Genomic DNA, 26,762 nt, shown 5'->3' with positions numbered 1-26,762 from the left:
CATGAGAGGTGGCTGGGCATGAGGAGGGGGCTGAGGCATACCTGGCACCCCAGCCCACAGCTGCCTCATTGTCCCCAGGGGTGGGGCTGGGCTGCTGCTGCCACTGACCCAAAGCTGGGAGCATTCTTTCCTGTTGATTCATGCAGGGAATGCTTTGGGCCCTGTTGGGGCGGGGCAGGGGCACTGGGGGGACATCTGGGACGTGGGCTGCCAGGGGTGGACAGTAGTCCTCTAGCAGCCAGGTCAGTGTGACCTGGCTGTCACTCAGGGATGAGAAAGGTCCACCTTGCTATCCTAGCCCTTATCACATTCTGCCTTGTGGTCGTGTTTGTTTACAGGTCTGCCTCCCCTACCAGACGGGGAAGCCCCCTCCCACCCCAGCAGTGTCTAGCACCCCAGCACCCTATCTAGCAAGGAGGAGAAAATCGATAAAGATCTGCTGAATGAGGCTTTGGAAGGACACTCAGACAAAGTTGGGGGAAGGGGGGGGTACCAGGCTGTACTGATCTGGACCTAGGGAGGAAGCTAGGAGGCTGGAACTCTCTGCCCATTTTATAGATGGGTGGCACTGAGGCACTGGGAAGGACCAGGACTAAGGGAAAGAATTTGGAGGAAAGAGGCTGGGATTCAGGTGCCTGGGAGCTCAATTAAGGTGATAGAACTCCCCTCTTTCAGCCTTTTTTACTTTTGTCTTATTCTATAGTTCCCTGCTCCCCATGGGGCGCGCGCGCGCACACACACACACACACACACACACACACACACACACCACTTACCCTCCAGCTATGGGCCTGTCAAGGGCCAGGACTTGCCTCATTCAACTCTGTAAGGAGTTGTAGAGGAGGGTTTAAGTTCTCCCAATTACTGTTTATAACTGGGGGGAGCAGGTTGTGTCTCTTGGGGCTCAACGTTCACAACTGTACAATGGGCAGAACAGAGACCTAGTGTCCACGAAATACTCAATAAATCTAAAGGGACCAGGGCAAAGGAGTGGACCTGTTACTCCAGACACCACACCATCCGGAGCTCCCTTGAATTGAGCGCCCCTCTCCCTTGCTAGCCGCCCACGACCAAGGGAGTCTAGTGGTCCCTATGACAGTGAGGCACTCCCTTGTGAAGGATACTGTGCTCTGGGCACTGACACCTCCAGCGACTCACTAAATGGGGGGATTCTGGGGGGCAGGCATGTCACTCGGCTTTGCAGAGGAGGAAACTGCGCCTGGGACTGGGGCTCCCGAGGCCACAGGCACCCCCAGGCAAACGCAGCGCGCTGGTGCCGCGCCGCCGGTCTCTCGCGGGGACTCTGATCCTCCCACAGTCTCTCCTGCTGCAGCGCGCCAGCTTCCTCCAGGGGAAACAGTTGAGCCCTCCCGGCCCCCCCTCCCCCCCTGCCCCGCTGCCCCCTGCAATTTCATGACCCCAGGACTTCCCGGGCCATAGGCGTGTGAACGCCCGCTGCGCGTTGGCCCGCGGCCCGGCGGGGGGCGGGGGGCTCAGGGCCAAGGGGCCGACAGGGCCGGGCTCCCGCGTCGACAGGGCCGCCCGGGGGCGGGGCCTGTGGGGCCTCCTCCGCGGGCGGCCGGGTGGGGGGCGCCCGCGGGCAGCAGCCGGATAAAAAGGCCCCAGGGCGCCCAGGGAGACCCGTAAGCGCTGCTCGGCCGCGGAGTCCGGCCCCAGCCCCAGCCCGACCGTCCGTGCTCCAGCTGGTGAGCCCCCCCCCGCCCGTCCCCCCACCCTGCGCCTGGCCCCTGGCCCCGGGTCTGTCTCTTGCCGTCCTGTCTGTCCCACTTCTGTCTCTCTGTGGGGCTTCAAGCTTCTAAGGGTACCTGACGGCTGGGGTCAGGAGGGATAGGGGTCCCATGGACAGTTGGCCTAGCCCCCTAGTAGCTCACCAACCTGCTTCCAGTGGAAGTGACCAAATTAGGGAGCTTGGCCCAAGGCCCGCCCGGGGTGGTGCGCCCTGGCCTGGGGTGCTTGCGTGTCTTGTTTGTGAACACGCTGAGTGTAACCATTTCTCTGCCCTCTCACCCAGAAAGGAGGCAGGGGAAGGGGCAAGGTGGGTTCCCATGTCATTCCTGTGACTTGGGGGACAAAGAGGCAGGGTGGAGCGAATCTCTTCAACTAAATAAACCAAAGCTGGCTATGCTAGGGGGTGGGGAGGCAGAGGATGAGGGTGGGCAGAGGGCTTTGACTGCCACACGCCCTGTGCCTGGATGTGCTTCTCTGCTTCCACATCCCAAGCCTCTGCTCTCACTGCCCCTTCTTGGGGCTCTGCCCCAAATGTGCTCAGAGCCATTTGCTGGCACTGCTTCAGGTCACCGTAATCAGTGATCCCAGGGAGGGACCCCATCCCCAAAAGCCAGAGAGAAGGGCTTCAAGTGACCCTGAGGCTGGTGCCCATGAGGGCAGCACCCACCCCATGCTCTCTCCAGAACACCCTTGAGCATTTCCAGCCCATCCTAGAGGGGCCAGGTCAGGCCAGGTGCCAGAGTCCCCTGGTAGCACCTGGAGCAGGTGCCTCTCCGCTTCAAGCTGGCAAGGTCCTGGATCTGTCACTTGGCTGCACTCAGTGCTGGCACCAACCCCGGTGCCCTCACACCACGGCTGGGCCATCAATCAGCCAGCACCAGGGTGGAATTTCATTCATCTCCCTGCCTCCCTTCCTCCTTCCCCTCCTCCTCCGGCGTCCATCTCTCTTGTGGCTGAGAGCCTGGCTTCTAGAGCCTGGCTTCCTGGGTTTGAATCCCAGCGGAGCAAGTTATTTAGCTTCTCTGGGCCTCAGCTTCGCATCTATAAAGTAGAGACAAGTATTCCATGGATAGTTTTAAATGTACTCTAATAATTAATTATTATTATTAACTGCCTGCCACCACTACCACCACCTTCCTACCCTGTGCCCTTCTCCTTCGCTTGCGAAAAGAACTGGCACTTTTGGGGCTGTTTCCTTCTCTGACGGAGGTTTCCCAGCCTGGTCCTGTTCCCTGTGCTGGGCACTGGAGGAAGAGTTCTGGGGAGACACTGTGGAGGCTGGCTGTGGAGATAGGGAGCAAACACCTAGAGTGCTAGGAAGGTGAGGGCCCGGGAGGGCTCTGTGGAGGGGCAGCATTTGAGCTGGGTGTCGGAACTGAACAATCAGGGACAGAGGGAAGGGTATTCCAAATAGAAGGGGCAGTGAGAGCAGAGGCTTGGGATGTGGAAGCAGAGAATGGAAGCGTATGTTTGGAGAATGGTGAGAAGGCAAGTTTGGGGTGAGCAGAAACTACAGGGGGCCCTGCAGTGGCGGGAAGGCTGGGAGGAAGGACTCTCAGTTCCTGCTTCGGCCCCATCTACCCCCCTGGGAGCTCTCCTGGCAGCAAGCCTCGCCCCGCCCCCATCCCTGGGTCCTGCAGCAGAAGCCTGTCCCCACCTCCAGGCAGGCCCCTTGGTGAGGAGGGAGCCTACAGGCCCTGGACTATGCTCAGCCTCCAGTAAGCTCTCCACGGTGCTGTGGAACATCAGCCACAAGCCACACAGCAGACCTGCCTGGCCCACCCATTGGCCCATCACTAGCAGGACCCCTGGTGCTACACCCTCATTTTATAGGTGTTGCATCTGAGTCCCAGAGAGAGGGAAGCCCCTAACTCAAGTCACATAGCCATTTGGTGGCAGAGCGAGGGCTCCCAGGGGATGGGGGCAAGGGCAGGGGGAGGGGTCATCTCTCAGGCCCGCCCCAGTGGGTCCTAACAGCTGGAGGGCCCTGAACCCAGTCCTTCTCACCCTCTCACCATCTGTGGAAGGTCCCTACCCACAGTGACTTGGGTTTGGCTCAGTCCCTAGCTGTCCACCTCCTCCTTAGGGGTGCTCAGAGGAGGCAATGGCACACCCCAAGCAGCAGAGAGCAGGCTGCTCATGGTGACAGTGGGTCAGGAGCCCCACAGGCCCCAGAGTGGGGAGTCACATGAAGAAAACAGTGTTTAAGTCTGGAAAGGAAGTGCAGGAGGGATCCCGGTGGGAAGAGACTTAGTGGTGAGGATGGAGAGGAGATAATACCCCGCCCCAGGGAGGGGAGCAAGGAGAACCTGGGCTCCGAGGGAAAAGGGGCACATCTGGAGAATGTCACAAAGAAGGGTACCGGGGACTTGCTGATGACTTAGGGTGTAGCCTCCATTCCTTTATCCAAGAGGGGCTGCGACCAAGCCAGACCAATGGTTCTATAGTGGCTGTTACAGTTACTGTTGATAATAGTTACCTGTCAATGGAGAGCTTCTCTTCTGAGGGTTTAACATGTATTCATCATTCATTTAATCTGTACAAGAATCCCACCAGGTAGGTGCTATTTACGATCCCCATTTTACAGAAGCAAAACTGTGGCACTGAGAAATTAAATCACTTGCCCGAGACGACCCAGAAACTAATTGTTGGAAGTGGAATGTGAACCCAGGTGGTCTGACTCCTGGTCTGTACGTGTACACGCTGTGCAGTGTCATCCATGCGGCCGTGATATTTCCTGGTGTCACCTACATACATAGCTGGCACTTATCTGGGCACTGGGGGCACCGTCCCCACGGAGCATCCTTCCTGAGCCCATCTAGTACACTCCTAGGAGCCCCCTCCACCCAGCTCTGGGCTCACCAAAGCAGGAGGATCAGTGGCTGAAGGGGGAGGGGTTGTGTGCAGGAAGGAGCAAGGACTGACTCCTAGCCAGACTACCAGTCTGTGGGGACAGGAGTGGCGCGGGCCCTGTGAGGCCCTCCCTGCTGAGACTGACCGGCTATGCAGTCTCCTAGTGGCAGCGGTGGCCGTGGAAGAGGGGGTCTCCCCAGAACGAGCTCTCTCAAGACTCAAGCACTGAACAGGGAGTCAAGGACCCAACGTTCTCCACCCTGTTCCAGGCCAGCCTCAACCCCTCACCAGCTGCAGAGCCTGGCGGTGGAGGAGCCTCAGCACTGGTGGCTGTGGACACTCTGGCAGCCCTAACCAGCTCTACGCTTTCCCCTTTGCTCCTCCTCTACCCTGTTCCTGGGACCCAGGCTGCTAATGTATGAGGGGGAGAAGGCCAGCCCTTAACCTCAGCCCCCTCTAGGGATCCAAAGAGCACCTGACGTGACTACAGGAACCCTGTCTCTGGTGTGTGCTCACTGCCTCAATCCCTCCCGTGGCCCTTCACTTCCTACAGAATGAAGAGCAACCCTCTCGTGGTGCCCAAGGCCCTTGCTTATCTGGCCCCAGCCTGTGCCTCCACTCTTGCCCCCTCCAGGCCTCCAATACTACAGTACCGGGGAAAGAGAGGACGCTTTCTGCTCTTGCCCTCTTTCCTCTCTTACCCCCTCTTCTGTCTACCTGCAATACCCCTTTCCCCACAGAGGGAGAACTCTTATTCAGCCAACAAGGCCCTGATTAAGTATCCCCTCTCTGAGAGCCTTCCCTGCTTCCCCTTCTCTGAGCTTCATGAGAGCAGGGGGTAAGTGTTTGATGTCTTCTCTTCTGTGTCCTGGCATCTGGCCTAATAATTGGCCTGAGGCAAGTATTCCAAAAATGTTTGTTGAATCAGTGAATCACGTGTCTAGATGGACCCAGAGATTGAGGATATCATATACTACCTTAGCTAGAGGAAGTATTAGACAATTTTTGGCTTAGTTTTGTCACTTTAGTAATAAGGAATTAGGACCTGGAGAATTTGAGACACCTGCTCAAGCCATACAGCAAATGAGTGGTAGAGGCCTGAATCCCCCTCAAATGACTGTTTCCCCTCTAGCATTCCATGTGCCTTCCATGGTGAGGGTGGCCAGGGTGCAAGAGTCGTGCCCCTGGGGTAGCTATTCTGGACCCGAGGGCACCCTGGGGACTCCCCTATGACTCAAAGGGTAGGCCACCCCTTCTACCAACATATAGGACTGTATCGAGAACAGCTAGTTACTGAGTGCTGTGTGGTAGGTTTGTGCTAAGCACTTTACCTACAGTGTTTAACACTCTCAACACTGAGACAAGGATTATTATCCCCACTTTACAGATGAGGAAATTGAGACTCAGTAAGGTTAAACTTCCTCAAGGTCACATGGACAGTGAACAGTGGGTTTAGACCAAGTTGCCTAATCTCAGAGCCCAGACTCCACCGATGCCACAACACACACATGTACATATGCGCGCACACACTTGGAGGGGCCCTGCCATCTTTTGTCCCTGACAGCCAGCAGAAGAGGCCTAAGTCAGGGGTAGAGGTGGTGATCACTGTCACGTTTACTCATTCCTCAGGTGCCTTGGCCCCAGCTGCCCTTGAAGTCACCACGATGTGGTCCCTACCAGCTGCCCTCTCCCTGCTCATGCTGCTCCTGCTCCTGCTCCAGGCCCCTCCTTGCAGGCTACAGTCACTGGGCACCACGAAGCTACGGCTGGTGGGCCCAGGGAGCAGGCCAGAGGAGGGCCGCCTGGAGGTGCTGTACCAGGGCCAGTGGGGCACTGTGTGTGACGATGACTTCGCTCTCCAGGAGGCCACGGTGGCCTGCCGCCAACTGGGCTTTGAAACAGCCTTGACCTGGGCCCACAGTGCCAAGTATGGCCAAGGGGAGGGTGAGTGCCTGGTGCTGCCCAGCAGGAAGACAAGGAGATGATAGTGGGTTTCTCTCAAAGGCTGAGCATCCTGAGGCTTCAACAGACTCCTACCCATCCTTTAATTCCCAGCTCAAATGACCTCGTCCATGAGGTATTTCCTGAGTGCCCTGGCTGCACGAGACCCTTGCTCCGACCCTCCCATTCTCACCTACAGTGAGGTCACCACCACCACCACCCTACTCCATTCTTACAGAGTGATTGGCACACAGTAGGTGCTCAGCAAATGTTGAGTGAACAAATGGATGGATGAATGGGTGGATAGATCTAATCACTAAACCTACCTGGCATTTTCCAAAACAGACTCCACAGGACCTGCTGCCAAAAGGAGGCAGCAAGTAGGGCTGTAGATACCAAGATCCCAGGAGAACCAACTCCTCTTCCCCACTTCTACTCAGGCTCTGGAAGAAGACAGTTGATAACTGTGGGGTCCTATGAGGGAGGCACAACCTGTGACTTGCTTCTCTGTCCCTAAGCATCACCCGTCTCCTGCCCACAGGACCCATCTGGCTGGACAATGTGCGCTGTATGGGCACAGAGAGCTCCCTGGACCAGTGCATGTCCAACGGCTGGGGTGTCAGTGACTGCAGTCACTCGGAGGACATTGGGGTGGTGTGTCACCCCCAGCGCCAGCGTGGCTATCTTTCTGAGAGGGTCTCCAATGCCCTTGGACCCCAGGTGAGGAGGCTATTCAGGCCCTGGCCGGAGCCAAGTGTTGGGTCACGGGATGGGTGATGAACCTGTAGGAAGAGGGAAGGGAAAAGCAGCAGAGTGGGCTGACAAGCGTCCCTGGAACCCCACATCATGTTGGCGGCCCAGAACAGGTGCATAGACAGAGGGCCCAGCTTACAGCAGGGCGGGCTGGGGGTTCAGGCTGGGCCTATTGGGGATCGCTGAAGCTACTCCCCACAAGGGAGGCAGCAGGGGTGAGGGGCTGCCTCACCCACAAGGCCCGGCCACAATTGCTGCCTCTTCCCGGCACAAACAACCTCGAGCTAAAAACAGCTCAAGCCAAACAACAGGAGCAGGCAGGGCAGGTCCTGGCTCCTACCCTCCACTGCCAGGAAGCCCCAGTCTAAGGACAGCTGGCCCTGGCCCACAAATGCAGCAGGCCAGGGTGGGGTGGTCCCTATGGTCTGAGTCACCCCAGGGCCAGGGCGGGGGTCCCATGGGCCAAAGATCCTGCTGGGAGTCTCAAACAGCTGGTCCATGCCCATCCTCAGCTCTCCCCAGGGTAACACAGAGAAGGCCCCTCTGTGCCCAGTGGAAGCCTCCCAAACTCCAAGGGGCCTGACCCTGATCCCAGGGGGAGCACAGACCTGCCTGGTTCTCTCTGGAGTTGAGGAGAGGACCGTAGATAAACCAAGGTTCTCTTGTGCTCACTATGTGGCTTCGACAGATGACCTCATCTCTGGGCCTCTGTTTCCTGGTCTGTCCATTGAGAGCCTGGATGGAGTGATCTCTAAGTGCTCTGAGCCCTGGCTCTCCTATGTGAAGACCTTGTAGCAGGCTCAGTGGGCGCAGAAATCCTGGGGCCCACAGTGACTCTGTACCCTGCAGGGCCGGCGGCTGGAGGAGGTGCGGCTCAAGCCCATTCTCGCCAGCACCAAGCGGCATAGTCTGGTGACCGAAGGAGCAGTGGAGGTGAGGTACGAGGGACACTGGCGGCAGGTGTGTGACCAGGGCTGGACCAGGAACAACAGCAAGGTGGTGTGTGGGATGCTGGGCTTCCCCAGCGAGGCACCTGTCAACAGTCACTACTACAGGTAGGAGGACAGTTGGACGGAGAGCTGCGGGGGTCAGGGGGCTGTGGGGCGGTGGCCGAGTGCGTGCACCCACGTGTGAGCATATGTGTGTGCGTCTGTGCGTGAGAGAGACACGTATGAGTACGTGCGCATGGCTGTGACATGTGGGACCTTGCAGAGTTCAGGGAGTTGGGCAGGGTGGCGTCTGTGGCAGGACATGGCCGTGGGTGTGGGGCTGGGAGGGAAACAGTCCCAGCTGGACTTCCGGGCCTCTCAGAATAATGAGAGGGAGTGTGAGAATGAACTTGGAGACCCTGGGAAGAACCTCGGGACAGAAAAACACTCTACTTGCTAATCGTATGAAAAGAATTGACCGTAGTACAGAAAGCTTCCCAGATGAAAACAACTGAACGCAAACCTGTGTCCCTGCTTAAAAACTGGGCTTGACTGGGGCGCCTGGGTGGCGCAGTCGGTTAAGCGTCCGACTTCAGCCAGGTCACGATCTCGCGGTCCGTGAGTTCGAGCCCCGCGTCAGGCTCTGGGCTGATGGCTCGGAGCCTGGAGCCTGTTTCCGATTCTGTGTCTCCCTCTCTCTGCCCCTCCCCCGTTCATGCTCTGTCTCTCTCTGTCCCAAAAATAAATAAAAAAAAAAAAAAAAAAAAAAAAAAAAACGTTGAAAAACTGGGCTTGACTGAAGATACTTACGGTGGTGCCCACAAGTATACACAGCCTGAGCTCTGGTCTCCGCTCTGCCAACTCCACGCTGTGGGCCCTCTGTAGGGCCCCCGGGGCCTCGATGAGCCAGTCCGCAGGGAATTTCCTCCACTTTGATCTGAGCCAGGCTTTGACTGCTTTGCGTGTGAGCAGGACATGGGGTGGGGCAGCATTTGGGAGAGGAAACATAAAAATACTCTGTCAAAAACGTGACAGAACTGTCACAAGATTGCATCAGCCTCTAAATGGTACCAGCTCTGTGCTAGTGAAAACTAGATGTGTTTCTTGTCAAGGGCAAAAGCCCCTACCCTGCATCCGAGTGGTCGCCCCCTTGCACACCCCCAGTTGGTTTGGTGGCTCTGTCCTGTGTCTCTGTCTTACCTGGGCCTGCTCCCAAAGACCAGGCGTACGTGGCTCCGTCCCTGGGGATGACTGGGATGAGGGCCCCTGACTCCCTACTGCCTGGTAATTGCACCTCTGGGCCTGGCTGACTGGCCCAGCACCCATGAGGAGGAGGGCAGCCCTGATTATAGCCTCTGAGTGGGCAGCCCCCACCACCAAGGTCTCCAGCTTGCACCCGCCCCCCAGGACCTCTCCCCTTTTCTCAGGGCCCTCCCTCAAGGCTCCCCTTCATCTGCATGTGGGGAGAGGGTGAGCTGGGGGCTGCCCACTCAGGGGCGGTCCAGTGCCGAAGAAACCCCCGTTGGGGACTAGCCGAGGTACCTTGCTGGGCCCCGCTTTTCTCCCTGGGAAATGGAGATCATCGGTGTCTGCGCAGAGACCCCGTGCCAGGGCTGAAGCTCAGCATTGACATAATGCGGCCAAGTTTACAGGCAGAGTTCCAGTGCAAACTCAAGAACAGCTCTGAGGAGCCAGGGCCCAGGGGGTCTCCTGCACCCACTCCATCCCCACCTGTTTTCTCCCACCTAGGAAAATCTGGAATTTGAAGATGAAGGACCCCAAGTCTAGGTGAGGAGCAGCATCCTTAGGGGAGGGTGCAGAGGGGTGTGGCATGAAGGGGAGGGCGTGTCCCTTTCCTCCACAGTGCCTTGGCCTCCCTGACTCCTGAGCTCCCTCAACCCCTCCCCACCCTCAGTCTCCCTTGTCTTCCAGGCTGAAGAGCCTGACACAGAAGAATTCCTTCTGGATCCACCAGGTCAACTGCCTGGGGACAGAGCCCCACATGGCCAACTGCCAGGTGCAGGTGGCTCCAGCACGGGGCAAGCTGCGGCCAGCCTGCCCGGGTGGCATGCACGCTGTGGTCAGCTGTGTGGCAGGGCCCCGCTTCCGCCCTGCGAAGGCAAAGCCTGGTCGCAAGGAATCCTGGGCAGAGGTGGGTTGGGCTGGGTTTGAGCAGGAGCCGGTGGGGAGGGGCTCTCCAGGACAGGCCAGAGGGGAGGGGAGGGGAGGGGAGGGGAAGGGAGGGGAGGGGAGGGGAGGCCCGCCCCCACCGAGGAGGCATTGGTGCAGACTGGGAGGAGGACACAGCATGGTAGAAACTTGGGATTTATTTAAAAGGAACCATTTATAACCCGACCATAAATGGAAAGCTGACATCACTTGTCATGAATAGAAGGCAACCATAAAAACAGTAATTACATCGTAGCTAACACCCATTTGAGGCCCTAAGGTATTGAACCTGAGCCTGGCCTTTTGTTATAAAAAGCAACGCCTAAGTGCCGGTGAGGTGTTACAGACATGGCGGCCCCACAGTGGGATGGCCTCCTCCATGAAACAGGAGGGACCGGAGGAGTAACTTCCCCGCTGTGTGAGTCAGCTTAATTAATGCCATGCCCCCGCGCAGCTCTCAAATCATCTCATACACCCCTTTGGGAAGCATCGATCTAGTTCAGCCCCAAAGAACAGGGAAGAAGCCAGGGCTGGACAAAAGGAAGGAACAACCCCCCGCCCCCCGCCCCAGAGATCAGGAAGGCTTGAGAAGCCCAAGAACCCCAACTCCTAAGGTTCCCTTGCTACTACTACTGCCAGTGTGGTGGTTCTTTGTCATGAAGAAAGAGCACTTGAGAAAAATGGCTTATTGGAGGTAATATCTCTGAGCTGTCAGAGGTGGGACTGGAACTCCCTATCATGGGCTCGCCCAGCTTGAAAGGGCCCGGCCCAGGCCCCCCGCCATGGCTCAGCCCCTGCCTGCTGCCCCCTCCTCAGCCTGCCCTGAAGCTAGTTTTCTCACAGCAGGAGCCGAAGGTGCGCCTCCGCTCTGGGGCCCAGGTGGGTGAAGGCCGGGTGGAGGTGCTCAGGAACCACCAGTGGGGTACAGTCTGTGACCACGGATGGAACCTCCTCTCCGCCAGCATTGTGTGTCGTCAGCTTGGCTTTGGCTCTGCTCGGGAGGCCCTCTTTGGGGCGCAGCTGGGCCAAGGTAGGTGAGGAGGCCTGGGGTGGGGTGGGAGGATTTGGATGTGCCGTGGCTCCATCGCTTGGTGTCCAGGGCCCAGGACAGGAAGGTCTCCCTGTCTATGGAGGGGAAACCACAGGTGTGGGGTTACAGAGATGGGGCCTTGCACAGCACCTCTCCCTCTCCCCCGTAGGACTGGGGCCCATCCACCTGAGTGAGGTGCGCTGCCGGGGGTATGAGCGGACCCTCAGTGACTGCCCCTCCCTGGAAGGGTCCCAGAATGGTTGTCAACATGAGAATGATGCCGCCGTCAGGTGCAACGTCCCTAACATGGGCTTCCAGAATCAGGTGAGCTCAGACTTGGGCATGACCTCAGGCTGGGGGGATGGGAAGCCCTGAGAGAGAGCCCCAGGATACATCAGACCAGTGGGCACTTTCTCAGAGCCAGTCTGTAAAGCCCTCTCCTCGAAGTCCCCTGGCCTGGCCCACATCCCCTCAGAGATGTCCAATGGTGGCGGGCACCCTTGAGGCAGATAACGCTGTCCCACCACAGCCTCTCAGGCCCCCGGTGAGGCTGCGAACGAAGGTGGCTAGGACAGAGGGCCGCAGGACTGTCAGTGCTGGGAGAGGCACTGGCAAGGCTGCGTGGGAAGGTCAGAGTTCAAGGGCCCTGCAGACGTGGATGGTGGACAAGTCGCTCGCTCGTGTCTCTGATCATGGCTTTCTTCTGTAAATTGGGGTTAATTATCTCACAGGGTTATTGTGAATGGGACAATAGATATGAAAGCCCTTTGCCATTGGCAAAGCCATCATTAATGGTAGAATTTCAGGTAAGAGGAGCACAAAAACCAGAGCAGGTGAGGCACCTGGAGTCAGGTGTCCCTTGTGGGCAGGGACATCAGACACTAGCAAAACGTCCCCAAGGAACAGAGGAGATGCACCCAGAGGAGTGTCGTGCCCAGGGCTGCACAGCGAGCTAGGCCGGGCAGATCCAGGCTGGCTGTCCTGAGCCCTCTCCTCCCGAGGCCACTGTACTCCTCACACACCTGTGACCCTTGCAGGTGCGCCTGGCCGGTGGGCGCAGCCCTGAGGAGGGTGTGGTGGAGGTGCAGGTAGAGGTGAACGGAGTCCAGCGCTGGGGGGCCGTGTGCAGCGATCACTGGGGGCTCAGCGAAGCCATGGTGGCCTGCCGACAGCTCGGCCTGGGTTTTGCCAGCCACGCAATCAAGGTAGGTTCCTGTTGTGCTTCCCAACGTCCTGTGCTACAAGTGCTAACCCTTCCTGCATTCATTCAGTGATGAATTTTTGAGTGAAACTGGGGGGCCGATGGAATGCCGGGCGCCAGGGACAGTGTGGAGAACAAGACGTAGCCCCTGCTTCATGGGACAGTCAGTAAAGTGAGGAAGGCGGTCGCCAGAAAACATTCACACAACAGACACATACTTTTGTATGTTGTCTGTAGGAAAGATGACTGGAAGTTACCGGGAGAAGGTGGGGTGGGGATAAACAGCCCACACAGAGACCCTGTGGCCCACAGAGGCTTGCCCCCATTGGGGAAATCAGGGACCAGGGCCGGAGTGGGGCTATCAAGGGCCAGTGGTGTGATATGTGAGGGAGGTGGCAGGCAAACCGTGAAGTCTGCAGTGCACGTTTCTCGAAAATCTCTTCTGTGCTGTGTGGCACACTGTTGGGGTGGAGATCAGCATGGATACAGGAAACCTAACGTGGCAGTAGCCCAGCCGAGAAGTCACGCTGGTGTGGCCCAGGCTAGTGGCCGTCCTGGGGGAAATTCAGAGAGATTCGAGAGGTGCCAAGGAAAGAAAATCACAAGGCCGGGGCACGGCTGCGATGCTACCTCGTCCTCCATTGGGCCCGCCTGGCCGGTGGGGCTGCCGGGTATTCCTCACTTAGAGAACTGGGGCCAACCCTACCCACAGCCTACCGCCCAGGGCGACACGAGGCACAGTTGGAGAAACGGGGCAGGCCACCTGAGTGGGACAGAGGACAGGGCCCCCCTCTCCAATAGCTAAGGGCAGCCGTGTGGAACAGGGTGGGGGCAAGGCCAGTGGCGGAAGAATCTTCCTGCCTCAGTGCAACGGAAGAAACTTCTGCTCTCGGAGGGGCGCACAGTAGCAGGAAGCGTCCCATCCCTGAAGACTTCTGAGCCGAGGCCGGACACAGCTGGGCAGGGGTGGTCCGACAGGGCTCTAGAGCACGAGCATCAGAGGAGAGGCTTCCAAAGCACCCCTCGGCCTCAACCGGGGGCTGCTGGCTGTTTTCTCAGGACACCTGGTACTGGCAGGGGACGCCGGGGGCCGGAGAGGTGGTGATGAGCGGCGTGCGCTGCTCAGGCACAGAGCTTGCCCTGCAGCAGTGCTCGCGGCACGGGCCGGTGCACTGCTCCCACGGTGCGGGGCGCTTCTCGGCCGGAGTTTCCTGCACAGACAGTGAGTAACATTCACAGCGCTGGTGGGACAGTTTGGTGAGCCCGCACCTCCCATGCTCCGGGAGGGCCCGAGAGCTGGTCCCAGCCCCAACCCTGGAAGGGTGGGGGGTAGGAGGGCGGGACTTGGAGCACCGGCTCTGCCATTACCGGCTGTGTGTGGCCAAGTCCCCTGTCACGTGAGGATCCAGCCCTGCCCTGCCCAGCTCGTGGAATTATTGTGAGGATTAAAACAGAGAATATGAGAAAACCCCAGGATACCCAACAGTGATTTTCAATTTTCCTGTCGTGACCGTTAAAAAAAAAATGAAACAGGATAGAAAACGAGAGAATGTGTCACACTTAGTAAGGGCAGTCATCCTGGGATTATGTACGTGTGCACTGGGCCACGGCGTAAAATGTATTTCGTAGTGCAGCTTGTAGTAAGAAGAGTCTGAAAGCTGTTGTACGGGGAATGCAACTGTGAGGAGCGTGCACGGCCTAAGGCTCTGCTGTGTGTCCTCCCCCGGAGCTGTGGGGTTTGCCCAACAGGCCCAAGCCCGTTCTGAGGCATCGGTCCGCCCCCCACACCCAGATTCTCAGGGCGGCAGCGTCTGTTTGACATCTGCCAACCAAGCCAATGCCAAGATAACTGTGGCCAGTCCAAAGGCTCAAGCTGGCACCAACGTGTGCAACTACTTGACTTTCTTCCTGGCCAAACTTGCATGCCAAGACAGCCTTGACCTTTGTCAGTGAGCCCTGGGGCTTCCTCTCTGTCCAGTGCCCCCTCGCCTGCAATCATGTGGCACCAGAGTGGGCCATCCCAGCACTAAGGCTCACAGCACGTTGGGGGCCTGCTCCCCAGTGTGTCCCCATCCTGGGAACCCTGCACTCCCTCCCTGGTCTACTGCCTGGTGAATGCTTTGGACACTTCACAACAGCTGAGCACAGACAGGCGACCTGCTGCCTGTGGGACCATCCCTATCTCTCCTCCATGGTTTTTCTCACTCCTTTTTTCCCCTTTACCCTCTCTCCTTCTCAGTCTCTCTGAAAGCTCTCCTTCTTTCCCTCAGGAGCACGAGGGTCTGTCAGTGGGCATAGCCTGGCTTTCTCCAAAACACACCACAGGAATTTCAGGAGCATTTAGTGACAGTACAGGCATCATCTGGCAACCCAGCCAGTTCCTGCTGTCACCCTCCGTCCCCCCCCCACACACACTGAAATAAACCAGCAGCCCCGTCTCACCAGCCTCAGCACCTAGGCTCCGCCAGGGGATGCCTCTACCAAAAATCTAAACTGTAACCCAGCTTTTGCAAGAGTAAGCATTGAGAATGGGCAACTTTTCTCTCTTGATGTTACATGGTAAAAGCTGCAGCTCTCCACATTTCTGTACAGGGAACATGTGGTTTCCAAGGGCGGGGGTTGGGGTGGGTAAGAGCCCCTGTGACAGGAAGGGAACAGGAGAGGCACTGAGCAGCCTTTCCAGCAACGGGGACTTTTATGCACAGAGAAGCACCAGAAATGTCCACGATGCCTCCGAGGAGAGAGCGCGGGATGGCCTGGTATGAATACCCAGGATAGCAATCCTGTTAGAACAGGAGCTCTGGAGGAGGCACAGGCCTAGAACTTCAGCAGAATGGACCAGAATGGCAGAGCTCAGGAGCAGGCCCAGAGATGAACCTTTCCGACCCTCCCTGCCAGTTCCTTGAAGGAACTGAGACCCAGAGGGAGTGACTGAGCTGAGGACGCCAAGCTGGAGGCAGCGGGGCTGAGGAGGGACTGTGAGCCAGGCTACACAAAGGCCCCCGGGAGCTGAGAAGCACCTGACAAAAGAAAGACTAGCTTACATCCACTGCGTGCTTACCCGACAATGACCTAAGCACGTTCCAGGTACTGGCACGATTGGCGTTATTATTATCCCTCTCTCATGGATGAGGAAGATGAGAGACAAAAGGTGAAGCAAGTCACAGAGCTACTTAATGATGCAGTCAGAAATTAAGCAGGATTTGAACCCAGGCAGCCTGGCTCCAAAGCCATCATGCTTAACAGTGACACTGTACCTGCTTCCCAGGCCAAGGCAATAGATCGTTCCTCTATTGCTAGAACTCCCCAGTCTTAACTCCTAAACCTCCCTACTCTTCTGGGTAGAGCTCCACTTTTCTGGTAGCTCCTCCAAGAGCTTGGTTTGGGGGCATGCCTGTCTCCCTATGCCCAAGAGCAAATTGGCCGCCTTCCTACCTTTCGCACGGCGTTGTGCCTCCTGTGGCCCCAGGTGCTCCGGACCTTGTGATGAATGCCCAGCTGGTGCAGGAGACGGCTTACTTGGAGGACCGCCCGCTCAGCCAGCTGTACTGTGCCCACGAAGAGAACTGCCTGTCCCAGTCTGCCGACCTCATGGACTGGCCCTACGGGCACCGGCGCCTCTTGCGCTTCTCCTCACAGATCTACAACCTGGGCCGGGCTGACTTCCGTCCCAAGACAGGCCGCCACAGCTGGATTTGGCACCAGTGCCACAGGTTAGCGCCTGCTCCTGCCTTGGCTCTGGAGGGACAAAAAGCAGAGTCCAGGAACCAAACCAGTCTGGTCTTTCCCTGACCCCACTCACTTTCCCGGAGGGGTGTGCACTCTGGGTTAAGAGCCTTCCTTCCTAGACACCTTACTGGCTTTGCCTCCAGGAGCCACTAGGGAGCCCCAGGAGCATCTACCGGCCCTGCCAGCCGGTCACTCCCTTGCCTGTCCTGGATGTACCCCAGTTGATGGCGCTCAAAGGGTGCGTTTCCCCAGGAACGGCCAGGGGAGCAGTCATTGCCAGCTGAGCTGGTCTCTGTTGGAATATTGGACAATTTCTCTACATTGGACTTTGGGCCTTGTCTTTGAAAACCACATAAGGTGGGGACTCCTAGAAACCTGGAGACCCAAAATAGACATCCCATCCAGGATGCTAGCTCTGCAGAAAAAGTTTGCTGGTTTCTGCCACAGCAGAGCAAGGCCCCCAAAGAAAAGTGTGAACACTGTACTAAAAGGAGACAATGGGCATTCTTTCCTGTCAGGAGTCTCCAGCCCACACAGGACAGACGATGCCTGTAACAAAGGCAGAATGGAAAAATGGTATTTTCTTGTTCAGGACACAGCAGGGTGGGGAAAGCTGAGTGGAAGGGGCAGCGACTTTGGGACTTGGCCTTGCTGAGATAATGAGCACCTTTCCCTGCAGCATGAACACAGTTGTCATTAGAACTAGATTAGAAACAATGGTAGCAATTTGGTCCCAGGCTGACAGGGAGGAGAGTGAGCCCCGCTCCTCAGTGGCTGGGCTCCTAGGCTGGTCCCTCGAAGTGTCCCTTCCTGCCGCCTCCAATCAGGCCTGGTAGCCAGGCACCAGCCTCCCGGAGGCTACCAGGGCAGCACTTACCCTCCTCACCTGGGTTAACGCCCTAGAGGGTGGGGGCAGCTGTGCCTTGCTGCCTGGTGGGGATGACGGGAAAGTAGACCCTGGGTCCCACTAATCTTGGGTTGGAAAGGGAGAAGGGCACTGACCTGCCAGCTCCTCCAGAGAGGACCCTCTCTTGTTCTCAAGCTCACAGCTCTTTCCCTTCCGCAGGCACTACCACAGCATTGAGGTCTTCACCCACTATGACCTACTCACTCTCAATGGCTCCAAGGTGGCTGAGGGGCACAAGGCCAGCTTCTGCCTGGAGGACACAAATTGCCCCACAGGTATATGGTTTCCTGTCAGCATCTCCTCCTTGTGTTCTACTCCTCAGCCCCTTCAGGGTGAGGCTCCTTTCTGCCCTCAGATGAAGCCACCTCAGACACCTGGAGACCCTGGCCTGGCAACAGTCAGCACTCCAGGCAATTCAGAAAGATCGGTTTCTTACCTTCTGACATCTTAGGTGGAAGGTCCACTGCCTCTGCATTCCCGACGCACTTCGTACCGCTTCTAAATAACACTATTTTGGATAGTAGTTGCAGGGCTATTTCACTTGGGCTAAGTTCTTTGAGGGCACACATCATCAGATTCCTACTTGCATACCCACAGTTCCCAGCCCTTAAGGACAGCATGGCAAACACTGGCTCTTCAAAGGGTTGGACGATGTATCCTTAGCATGTAGGGCTGGAACCTTCCAACTGTATTTCCTAGGCCAACAGGAATTTCCACTAGAGCATCCAAAGAAATAATCTGCCATAGATGGAGGTTTGCTAGAGCTGAGTTCATGGTTAGTAGGAAATCTGGCTCTGATAGTCATGCAAGTTATGTAACGGAATCGCAGGTCCCTAATCTGATTGCACTTGAATGGTACGAATGGCGTGAGGATTAAACAGTAACTTGAGTAGAATGCTTGGTCCTGGGCACCTATCACTGCCTCACTAACCGTTAGCGCCATTCCCCACAGGACTGCAGAAGCGCTATGCGTGTGCCAACTTTGGGGAGCAGGGAGTGACTGTCGGCTGCTGGGACACCTACCGGCATGACATTGATTGCCAGTGGGTGGACATCACAGATGTGGGCCCTGGGAATTATATCTTCCAGGTAAGGGGGTTTGGGGATTCCCCACAGGAACTCCATTTCCTGCACATATTCCAGAAGTTTCCTGAGGTCAAATGAAGGAAGAGAGTCTCACAAATAGGGTCTCCGACAGGCCTGGCACTTGAAGGAGCTCTGCTATGGGGAAAGAACACTGAATGAGGATCCAGAGGATCCTAGGTTTGAGTCTTGATTTAATGGACAATGTCAAATAGGAACAAGAGTGCCGGCCTTCTGGGTAACTGTAAGGACGAATGAAGTGAAGAACAGAAATACCCTTTGTGAGATGACAGGAAATATAAAGGATTATTCCAGCCACTGCCAACTTCAGAAGCCACATCACCTGCTTTCAACTGTCCCCCTCTCTCACTGCAGGTGGTTGTGAACCCCAAATACGAGGTGGCAGAGTCTGATTTCTCTAACAACATGATGCGGTGCCGCTGCAAGTATGACGGGCACCGGGTCTGGCTGCACAACTGCCACACAGGTAAGTGCGAGCCTGTGTGGGGCCGGCATCTGTGGGCTCAGGGAGCCAGGGGAGGCTGCATGCATGTCTGTGCGTGACTGGACTGGGTGTGCAGAAGGTCAGGGATGGAACAGAGAGGAGTTTCCTTTGACGTCTTCCCAGGTAAATTTCTAGATCCAGCTGGTCCCACCGGCAGCCTCACCCAGTAACTACTTCTGTGTCCCTCTTTGTCCTTAAGGTGGCGTGGATTGTAAACTCCATCCCCCATCTATCCGGGGGTCTTTTCTCTTACTTCAAGATTTCTCTTTGCCAGGCCCGTTATTGTTCACTCCCCCATTCACATGGTCTTTCTTAGCTGTCCCCACCTTAAGCTGAATGCCTCACGGGCAAAAGTGGAAGTCCGCCAGCTGGGTTGCTGTCCCCAGCTGTGAGCACAGCATAGGCCACAGGGAACAGGGCTCAGCACACTTGCAGGTTTGGTAGAATTGGACAGAGGAAGACGCAATGATTCAGTGGGGGACAGAGTGAGGAGGTGGTTGCTCCCCTGGTCTGTAAAGGAAAGTAGCAATCCATCTTCAAGTTATGAAATGCCTATATTTGCTATGGGGTGTTTGCATTCACACCTTTGCACATATGGGGTAAGGTGGGGCAAGACTGGTTTATTCAGTCAGCAAACATTTAAGACCCACTTCTGTGTTGAATACTATGCCAGGCACTAGGAAAATAAATAGAAGTAAAATGTGGAGCTCAGTGGTGAACAGGGTAAGCAGGCATGCAAATGGATAACCCTAATACTGAGTACTCCAAATCAGTATGAACCAATGCTGAGCAAGCATGGAGAGAAAGCAACGACCTGGGGGTGAACAAGTTTTCCCAGAGAAAGTGACATTTGAGCTGGGTTTCAAAAGGAGGGGCAGAAGTCAGGGAAGAAAGGAAGAACTGGAGAAAGAGCATAGGATTTGGCCTCGTTGGATTTGGGGACAAGGCTTCATCGGGATCTAAATCCAAGTCAAGGGGCGCCTGGGTGGCTCAGTCGGTTGAGCGCCCGACTTTGGCTCAGGTCATGATCTCGCGGTTTGTGAGTTTGAGCTCCGTGTCAGGCTCTGTGCTGACAGCTCAGAGCCTGGAGCCTGCTTCAAATTCTGTGTCCCCCCCCGTCTCTCCACCCCACCCCTGCTTGTGCTCTGTCTCTTTCAAAAATGAATAAACATTAAAAAAAATTAAGTCTAAGTCCACCACTTTCTGTAGAGCTGTAAGACTGAAGGAAAATCTCAACCACAAAAACATTTTCTTTGTTTTAAAATGGAGCTATATACTTCAAACCCGCTAAAGCTCTTTGCGGGCAGGGTTATGATGGTTCTTGCTAAGAGGACGACTATCCTGTGGGCTTCTGGGAACCACTGACAAATTTCAGTCAAGGGGAGCAAAAAGATCAGATTTATGTTTCAAAAGGTGAGTCTAGCAACAGATGGAAGACAGTAAGAGGAAATAGTCCAAGTATTTGAAATTGTGTGACTGGGTTGATTTTGCTGCCATTAAAGGAGACAGGGACGTGAGATACATCGGAACTGGAACCTCAGACCGCACAGTGGAGAGCAGGCTGCTGGGGGTCCAGGCGGTGAGGGAGGAAAGAAAAATAGTGCTGTTCTGGCCACTGTGAGGGTCCCTGCAGAAAGCTAGGGCAAACCAGGTAAGAGTACAAAGGTATTTCATGAAAGGACTATTTATATAGTGTGTGAATAGGACGAAAGAATTAGATGTGAATAGGACTAAGGAAATGAGAGGATAGCAACAGTGGAAAACTGTTAACACCTTTTGGCTTGAAGGGGCACCGGAAGGAGCCAGGAGAAAGCTCGAGCTTGGGGTCAGGGGGAGCTGATGAGGCCATCACCACAGAACAGAGAAGAAATACCCCAGCCTCTCCCACCTGCCATCTGCTGATCTCCTGCTCTTGCTCAGAGACCAGAGGCTCAGGGGGCCAGGGTGAGGCAGTTTCCAGGGGCCAATTCTGTAGAGCACAAAAAAATACAAAAAGGGTAGAGAAGGAATCTGGGGATGGAGGACGGGCAAAAAAGAATAACCAGCACAACCCTTTCCACTCAGTAGCCTATTCTTTCTTATGTCCATGAAACTACACGTCAGGGTCTCTTTCTACAAAATGGATTGGTGTTTGTGCCCATGAGTGACCTAATGTAAAGGGTGAGCAGGGCAGAATGTGTGTGTGTGTGTGTGTGTGTGTGTGTGAGTGAGTGAGTGAGTGAAGCTGTTAGGGAGGGAATGAGAGCACGGTAGGGTTGGCTACTTACCTGTTCTTCTTTGGTCCACAGGAGATTCTTACCGAGCTAATGCAGAGCTCTCCCTGGAGCAGGAGCAGCGTCTCAGGAACAACCTCATTTGAGGCCATCACTGCACACTTCCGGCTGCTGCCCACACACCAGATACCTCAGCTTATTGGAGCCATGCCCTTCACAGAGCCCTAACTCAGAAGGAAAGGGGCCAGTGCCAAGTGGCACCAAGAACTGCTCAGGAAGCCCTTCGATGGCAAGATCATCAAACGAAAATGGTACTGCTCCCTCAGGATGACTCTGGGCCTGTCCTGTAAAGGCCTTTGGTCTACGGTCTGTGGCCTCTAGGCTTTGTTCAGATGAGCTGCTCTTCCACAAGGAGACCCCATCTTTCCCGGATCTTGCCCCAGTGTTCTTGGCTCAGGAGCAATCAGTTCCTTAGAGATGGGCTGTGACCCAACCCCCCATTTAAACGGTGCTTTGCAAAAGTCTTGGAGTAGAGGACGAAGGACAGAAATACACAGGAGGCAGGGTTAGCTCTGCGAGAAGCTCAAAGCAACACAACTTGTGTCAAAGTCACAACTGGCAGAGAAGTTGATGAATTGAATCCCTTGTTTGATCTGCGCTCATTTAGAACTCACCTGTCATTCTAAGAGTCTGCTCTAGTGCCTTTAGCTTTATCCTACTGCACATATGGGTGTTTCTAATATCCTGGAAGCTTAGGCCTCAGGCATCCCCTTATCTCCTGATGGGCCAACACCACCAATTACTGAGTGCTTGAGAAGGGGCAGGACTTGCAGAAGTGGCCAGATAGGGTCTTCCTACAGAGCAGCAAGAGAAGTCCAAGCAGAAAAGCTGCTGCGATAACATGGACCCCGGCCCGTGCCAGGGCCTCTGCCAAGGAGAAAATATGCCATACACCTGGCAGGCAATCCAATCTCCCTCAAGATCACTGTGCATCTCAGGACTTGCCTCAATTTCAGGTCTCAACCAAGTTTCTGGAGTGAACTTTGCATGGAATAAGTTAGATACACGTTAAGAGATGATCCTTACAGATCTGATGCCCTAGTGCCAATAAAGGTTGCTCAGTATGGACAGCTACAAAGACAAGACTGGCTATATAACTCTTTGGGGTCCCCAGCCCATGAAATCTAACCTTTTCCACTCTTGCTGAGCTGGTGACTAGTACATGTGGGGCACACATACTACTCACAACAGTCCCACCACACTTCTCTGATATCAGCCTTTGATGTTAGCAGACTATAGTCTGCTTCCCAATTCTCTCCCCAGGCTCAGGGCTGAAACGTGGGCTGGAAAGGTTAAGGGACAAAAGGGAGGAGGCAAGAAGGAAAAGCCCAAGGACCGTAAACTTTTACAACTGAGGCTGCAAAGCTGAAATGAACAGTAGCAGATGGGGCAGATTTACAACAGTACACCCCTCCCCATGGCATGTGAGTTATCCCCTCCCTCCTTACGGGGTAAAAAGGGACATGATCTTGAGCTATCCTCTCTGAATACAAAGAAGTGCTTTCTTCCCCCTTCTCTTCTACCTTCTCCACTCCTTCATCAGGCAAAGGGAGCATTATATCTTGGCATGGCAGTTTAGGTAAACAAGGGAAGGACTGATTTCCTGTTGGATCCAGCAAACCTCTCCCAAACAGTAAAAACATTATACTCGCACATGCAGCTAATGGTCTGTGAAAGAATGTGCAGCTCATGGGGGAGCGTGTGGCGGCTGATGACTAGACTCAGGCAGGGAGGTACCCACCGCTTCTTCCTGCATCCAGTTGCCGAAAGGGCCAGAAGAAGCGGGACAGGCAGCCAGCCACTGGCTCCGGTCTCAGTCTTGCTGGCCACATCACACACTTGATAGGTGCAGCCCGTTCTAATTCTTGGAAAAAGCTATACAAGGGCTGTGCTGTTACACCACCGAGTTGAAAGGGAAGGACGTGGGAAGACTGGTGGCTGGCATGGCTTGTAACTAGATGAGGAATGTTAACAGAATACCAACCACCAAATTCCAGACAGAACCAAAAATGTCAGAAGACTTTCACCCCGGCATTCTGTAGTCTGAGAAGCTGAAGTGCCAGGAACCTCGGCTTACTAATTAGAAGCCTAATTTATTTCTATTCCACCAAGACCTTCACTCTATGGGGAGCATGTTAGGACTCAAAGGGGATGTACATTTCTACTACAGATACCAGGTGACACTGGGATTTAGTCATTTAACATGTATGAAGCAACAAAAACACCTAGCAGAGTACATTCATAGTCTTCTGGAATATCTAACAAAGGAGCCAGGGGCAGCTACAGGGTGCTTTCCAGTTGGCTCAGCTTGTGAAGGCATATGGATGGGGCCAAGGATGTGGTTCCCATCTGCACAAGCTCAGTGTAGTCCACGCTGGGCCGTGGCAGGTCCTCTTACCTCCACCCGTACACATCAATGGAAAATATATCTAAAAAGCACACTCTCAGGGCGCCTGGGTGGCTTGTCCAACTTCGACTCAGGTCACGATCTCACAGTTTGTGAGTTCGAGCCCCACATCAGGCTCTCTGCTGTCAGCACAGAGCCCACTTTGGATCCTTCCTTCCTTGGAAGGAAGTTCTGTCCCCCTATCTCTCTGCCCCTCCCTCCCTTGCACATGCTCGCTCTCTGTCTCTCTGTCTCTCTCTCAAGAAAAGAACAGCACGTTCTCTACTAATGGTGGAAGCAGCAACACTTCACAGCTTTAGGTACCGGCTAAACACAAATCCCTTCTCTGGGTCTAACTATAAGGATAAGTCTGAAAGTCAGAGGTGGCTGATCGCAAGCTGGAAAAAAGCATACGCTACTAGCCACTTAGTAGACAGCATTAGAATGACAACAGTACCTTAAAAGCTAGGAGTAATTAAGAAAACTGGGTAATAAACATGCAGCTCTACGTTACCAACGCCCTTAAAAGCCAAAATGCTATTAGAAAAGGGAAGACAAGTAATAGGGACAATCATCTTTTTTACTGCCCAAGGTCACTCTTAGCCTTGAAGAATCAAAACAGAGCAAAGGTGTACCTCAGAAGTGTACCATTCAGTATGAAGCCTGGCTACAATTCCCTGCCTTTCCTTTCCAGTGTAGCCATGTTGTTCGAACAGACCTGTCTATCTTAAAGAAGTCTGTTGTGTGAAGACAGAGAGCACAAGCCCTGTGGCTACAAGTCAGAGAAGTGCACTGGACCAGATACTAGGACAGAGGATCAAGAGAAGGTTTTATTTAATCCTCTAAACTTGAAAGGGAGGCCCTGAATAGGAACAAGGGACACTTTCAGAACTGACCAAGAATGAGAAAAACAATGCTGAGGAGCTGCAAGAAGCCTCCAAGACCAGAATAGCAGCAGGGATAGTTGGGTCAGGGCTAAGACCCAAGGCCAGTGTCATCTGAGGAACATTTGAACAGAGCCCCCACTCTACCATGTTCTAGGCAGTGCTAATAATCCATCACTGTCATGGGCACTACATACAAATATGAGGCTGCCGCCCTCAATGAAAGCATGATGGGACACTATGTCTTGCTAGCTCAACCTATTAAAGTCTAGCACTCCCAGTTCTTCAGTGCAGAACTTCCTTCCAAAAACAATGAGCGCAGGAATGAGATGGATAAAGCCTGAATTGGCGGCTCAGACTCGTCAGTGTCCTTTAGGAAATTCCTCACTGCCCAGAGGTGTTTGTTTTATTCTGGCAACTCTTCACTGTAATGGATCATCTGGTGTTGCTTGCCAGGTGCCTCTGGCACAGGCTGAGAAGATGATACCAAGAACATGCTGTGTGCCAGAAGCCTTCTGCAGAATGTCAGGTTTGACAGAAATGGGAGAAGGCAAGAGGCTCGGGTGGGCATGTCCAGGGAGGGCAAGAAGGGGAGGGGAGCTACCACATACCCATCCCGAGAGAGGCATTTTTGTAGTATACTCAGGCAGAGAGATAGAGGACCAGCAGTCTACTCAGTGTGGCCCAATAAAGCCAACAGATCCACTGAACCCAGGCACAACTTTATAGGGATGAAGATACGAGGAGAGCTGTTCCCCAGTTTTTTTGTGGGAATGACAAAAGTGACAAACAGCAGTGATGTAGGTCATAGGCTGAGCTTTAATGTCTCCCTCTCACAACACGGTAGTACTTTCAGCGGGGACTAGCACACGGCTCCCAAGGCTGGCTTTCTAGAGGGCTGAAGCAGGCATGCCCTTGGCTGCTGTGCAGCTGGAGCAGCCCCAGGCGCCCGGCTCAGTACAAACTCTGGAGCTCAAACACCTACATCTGCTGCAGCTCACCAGCTCCAGAGTTCTGGAATTGACAGTGTGGATTCGGTGAGTACCAAGTACTTCAAACACTGTTCCCTCCGCCACCCCTTGGCTCTGTGAGGCCCGAAAGAACACCCTACCTTTTCAGGGCCGGAATGGCCCATCATGGCAGGTTTGAATCCTCTGTTTTGTATCTGCTTCAGACATCTTAGACACGTGAGCCATGGTAACAGTGGGGCTTGCCACGCCCAGAGGACTCTTGGAAGTCATATCCAAATTGCCACAAGTCAGCTTCCTAGCTGATGGCTCCTTTCTATGCCCAACACAGTATGGCAATTCCAAATGACTGCAATTAGAAGCAAAGACAGACAGGAGTCCACCTTCTTTCTAGACCCAGTCAGTGCTCGCCTCAATGGCTTTATCTCGTTCTTTCATGAACACGCACTTCTGCATGTACACAGAACTCTAGAAGGATCCTCCTATCCGAAGACTATGGAAATAATTTCTGAATTCATGGAACTATCCATTTCCTTAAGTGATGTTCAAACTGCAGACTGGTCTCTGCCTTCCCAGACATCTTCCCGTTGCTTGGCTTCCAGTCGCTTTCTCTCTGTAAGTAAGGACAGTATGAAAAGTGGAAGTACGCTCCATATAACCAGTGACTTTCCTTTAATCCAAATTATAAGCAAACTTCAGTCATGAGACAGGAGAATTTCCTGGTCTTCTCTTACCTGACTCCAAGAGTTAATATCTTTAACTTTCCAAGTGCGTTATAAGTGGAAGCAATGTTATTAGTACTATATAATAAAAAAGAAAGATCTGGGGCTAACAGAAATAAAAAGTATGTGGAGTAAGTCAGAACCTAGCAGGACCAGACTCCAGTCTTGCTGATAATATATTTATTTTCATTCTATTTCTCAACTGTGTTAGTGCTTCAATATAATTGCCTGTTCTTCCCACTTCACTGATCTTTAAAAATATTTCAATAGGGATGAAGAATAGGTTTGAATATTCTTCTTCCGTCTTCTTGCTCAAATGGAAATGGTGGCCACTGGGCTCTAGCTGGATCTCCCTACTACAGTCTTACAGAAAAAAAATTTTCAGAGGCAAATCAAATTTCAGTATTTTTAGAGCATTTTCAAGAGCCTACCTTCCGCAATACACAATTCCAACATGGGAAAACAACCACATATAATGGAGGGAAATAAAGAATTATTTCTAAAAACAAAACAAAACAAAACAATCAGAAATCTGGGCAATCCATCTTCAATTTTTAACAGAGAAGCTGGGTTTCCATTTAATACTTTGACCAAGACCTGAGATGATACAGACCACACATGATTTGGTGACCCGAGCACTTCATTAGGTGCCACAATACCAGTTCTAATTTCATGGCTAG

General features: G+C 54.3%; 2 protein-coding genes across 12 annotated transcripts in view; one reads left to right on the top strand and one right to left on the bottom strand.

The window, feature by feature from the left end:
- The first annotated feature begins 1,422 nt into the window (after positions 1-1,422).
- On the top strand, positions 1,423-23,761 carry LOXL4 (lysyl oxidase like 4). 3 transcript variants are annotated; one of them, XM_058697403.1, is made up of 15 exons: positions 1,423-1,706; positions 6,232-6,546; positions 7,085-7,263; positions 8,146-8,351; positions 9,975-10,013; positions 10,158-10,377; positions 11,238-11,424; positions 11,594-11,748; positions 12,462-12,629; positions 13,685-13,847; positions 16,095-16,338; positions 17,421-17,536; positions 18,214-18,350; positions 18,720-18,831; positions 21,138-23,761. In XM_058697403.1, exons 2-15 carry the CDS (start codon positions 6,267-6,269, stop codon positions 21,206-21,208), a joined length of 2,277 nt encoding a protein of 758 aa, XP_058553386.1. In that variant the 5' UTR covers positions 1,423-1,706; positions 6,232-6,266; the 3' UTR covers positions 21,209-23,761. The 3 variants fall into 3 exon arrangements, with proteins under 3 accessions (XP_058553386.1, XP_058553387.1, XP_058553388.1); XM_058697404.1 differs by having other exon boundaries at positions 1,424-1,706; positions 11,241-11,424; XM_058697405.1 differs by lacking the exon at positions 6,232-6,546 and having other exon boundaries at positions 1,424-1,706.
- Positions 23,762-25,191: 1,430 nt separating this feature from the next.
- R3HCC1L (R3H domain and coiled-coil containing 1 like) overlaps positions 25,192-26,762 on the bottom strand; it is a 95,978-nt gene continuing 94,407 nt past the window's right edge. For all 9 annotated transcript variants that reach the window (XM_058697400.1, XM_058697397.1, XM_058697395.1 and 6 more), the window contains one exon: positions 25,192-25,973. In XM_058697400.1, coding sequence (XP_058553383.1) covers positions 25,906-25,973 — 68 coding nt within the window. In that variant the 3' untranslated portion in view covers positions 25,192-25,905. The remainder of the gene's footprint in view (positions 25,974-26,762) is intronic.

Source organism: Neofelis nebulosa, chromosome 13 (assembly GCF_028018385.1).
Source record: "Neofelis nebulosa isolate mNeoNeb1 chromosome 13, mNeoNeb1.pri, whole genome shotgun sequence".
Taxonomy (NCBI): Eukaryota; Metazoa; Chordata; class Mammalia; order Carnivora; family Felidae; genus Neofelis; species Neofelis nebulosa.
The sequence above is the reverse complement of the archived record's forward strand: the minus strand, read 5'-3'. Positions and strand labels throughout refer to the sequence as shown.

Bases quoted from the DNA above. Each gene is read 5' to 3' on its own strand.
- LOXL4 (XM_058697403.1), top strand. From the start codon at position 6,267: ATGTGGTCCCTACCAGCTGCCCTCTCCCTGCTCATGCTGCTCCTGCTC. The intron at 10,014-10,157 runs GTGAGGAGCAGC...CTTGTCTTCCAG, and splicing joins ATGAAGGACCCCAAGTCTAG to GCTGAAGAGCCTGACACAGA. The intron at 13,848-16,094 runs GTGAGTAACATT...CTGTGGCCCCAG, and splicing joins CGGAGTTTCCTGCACAGACA to GTGCTCCGGACCTTGTGATG.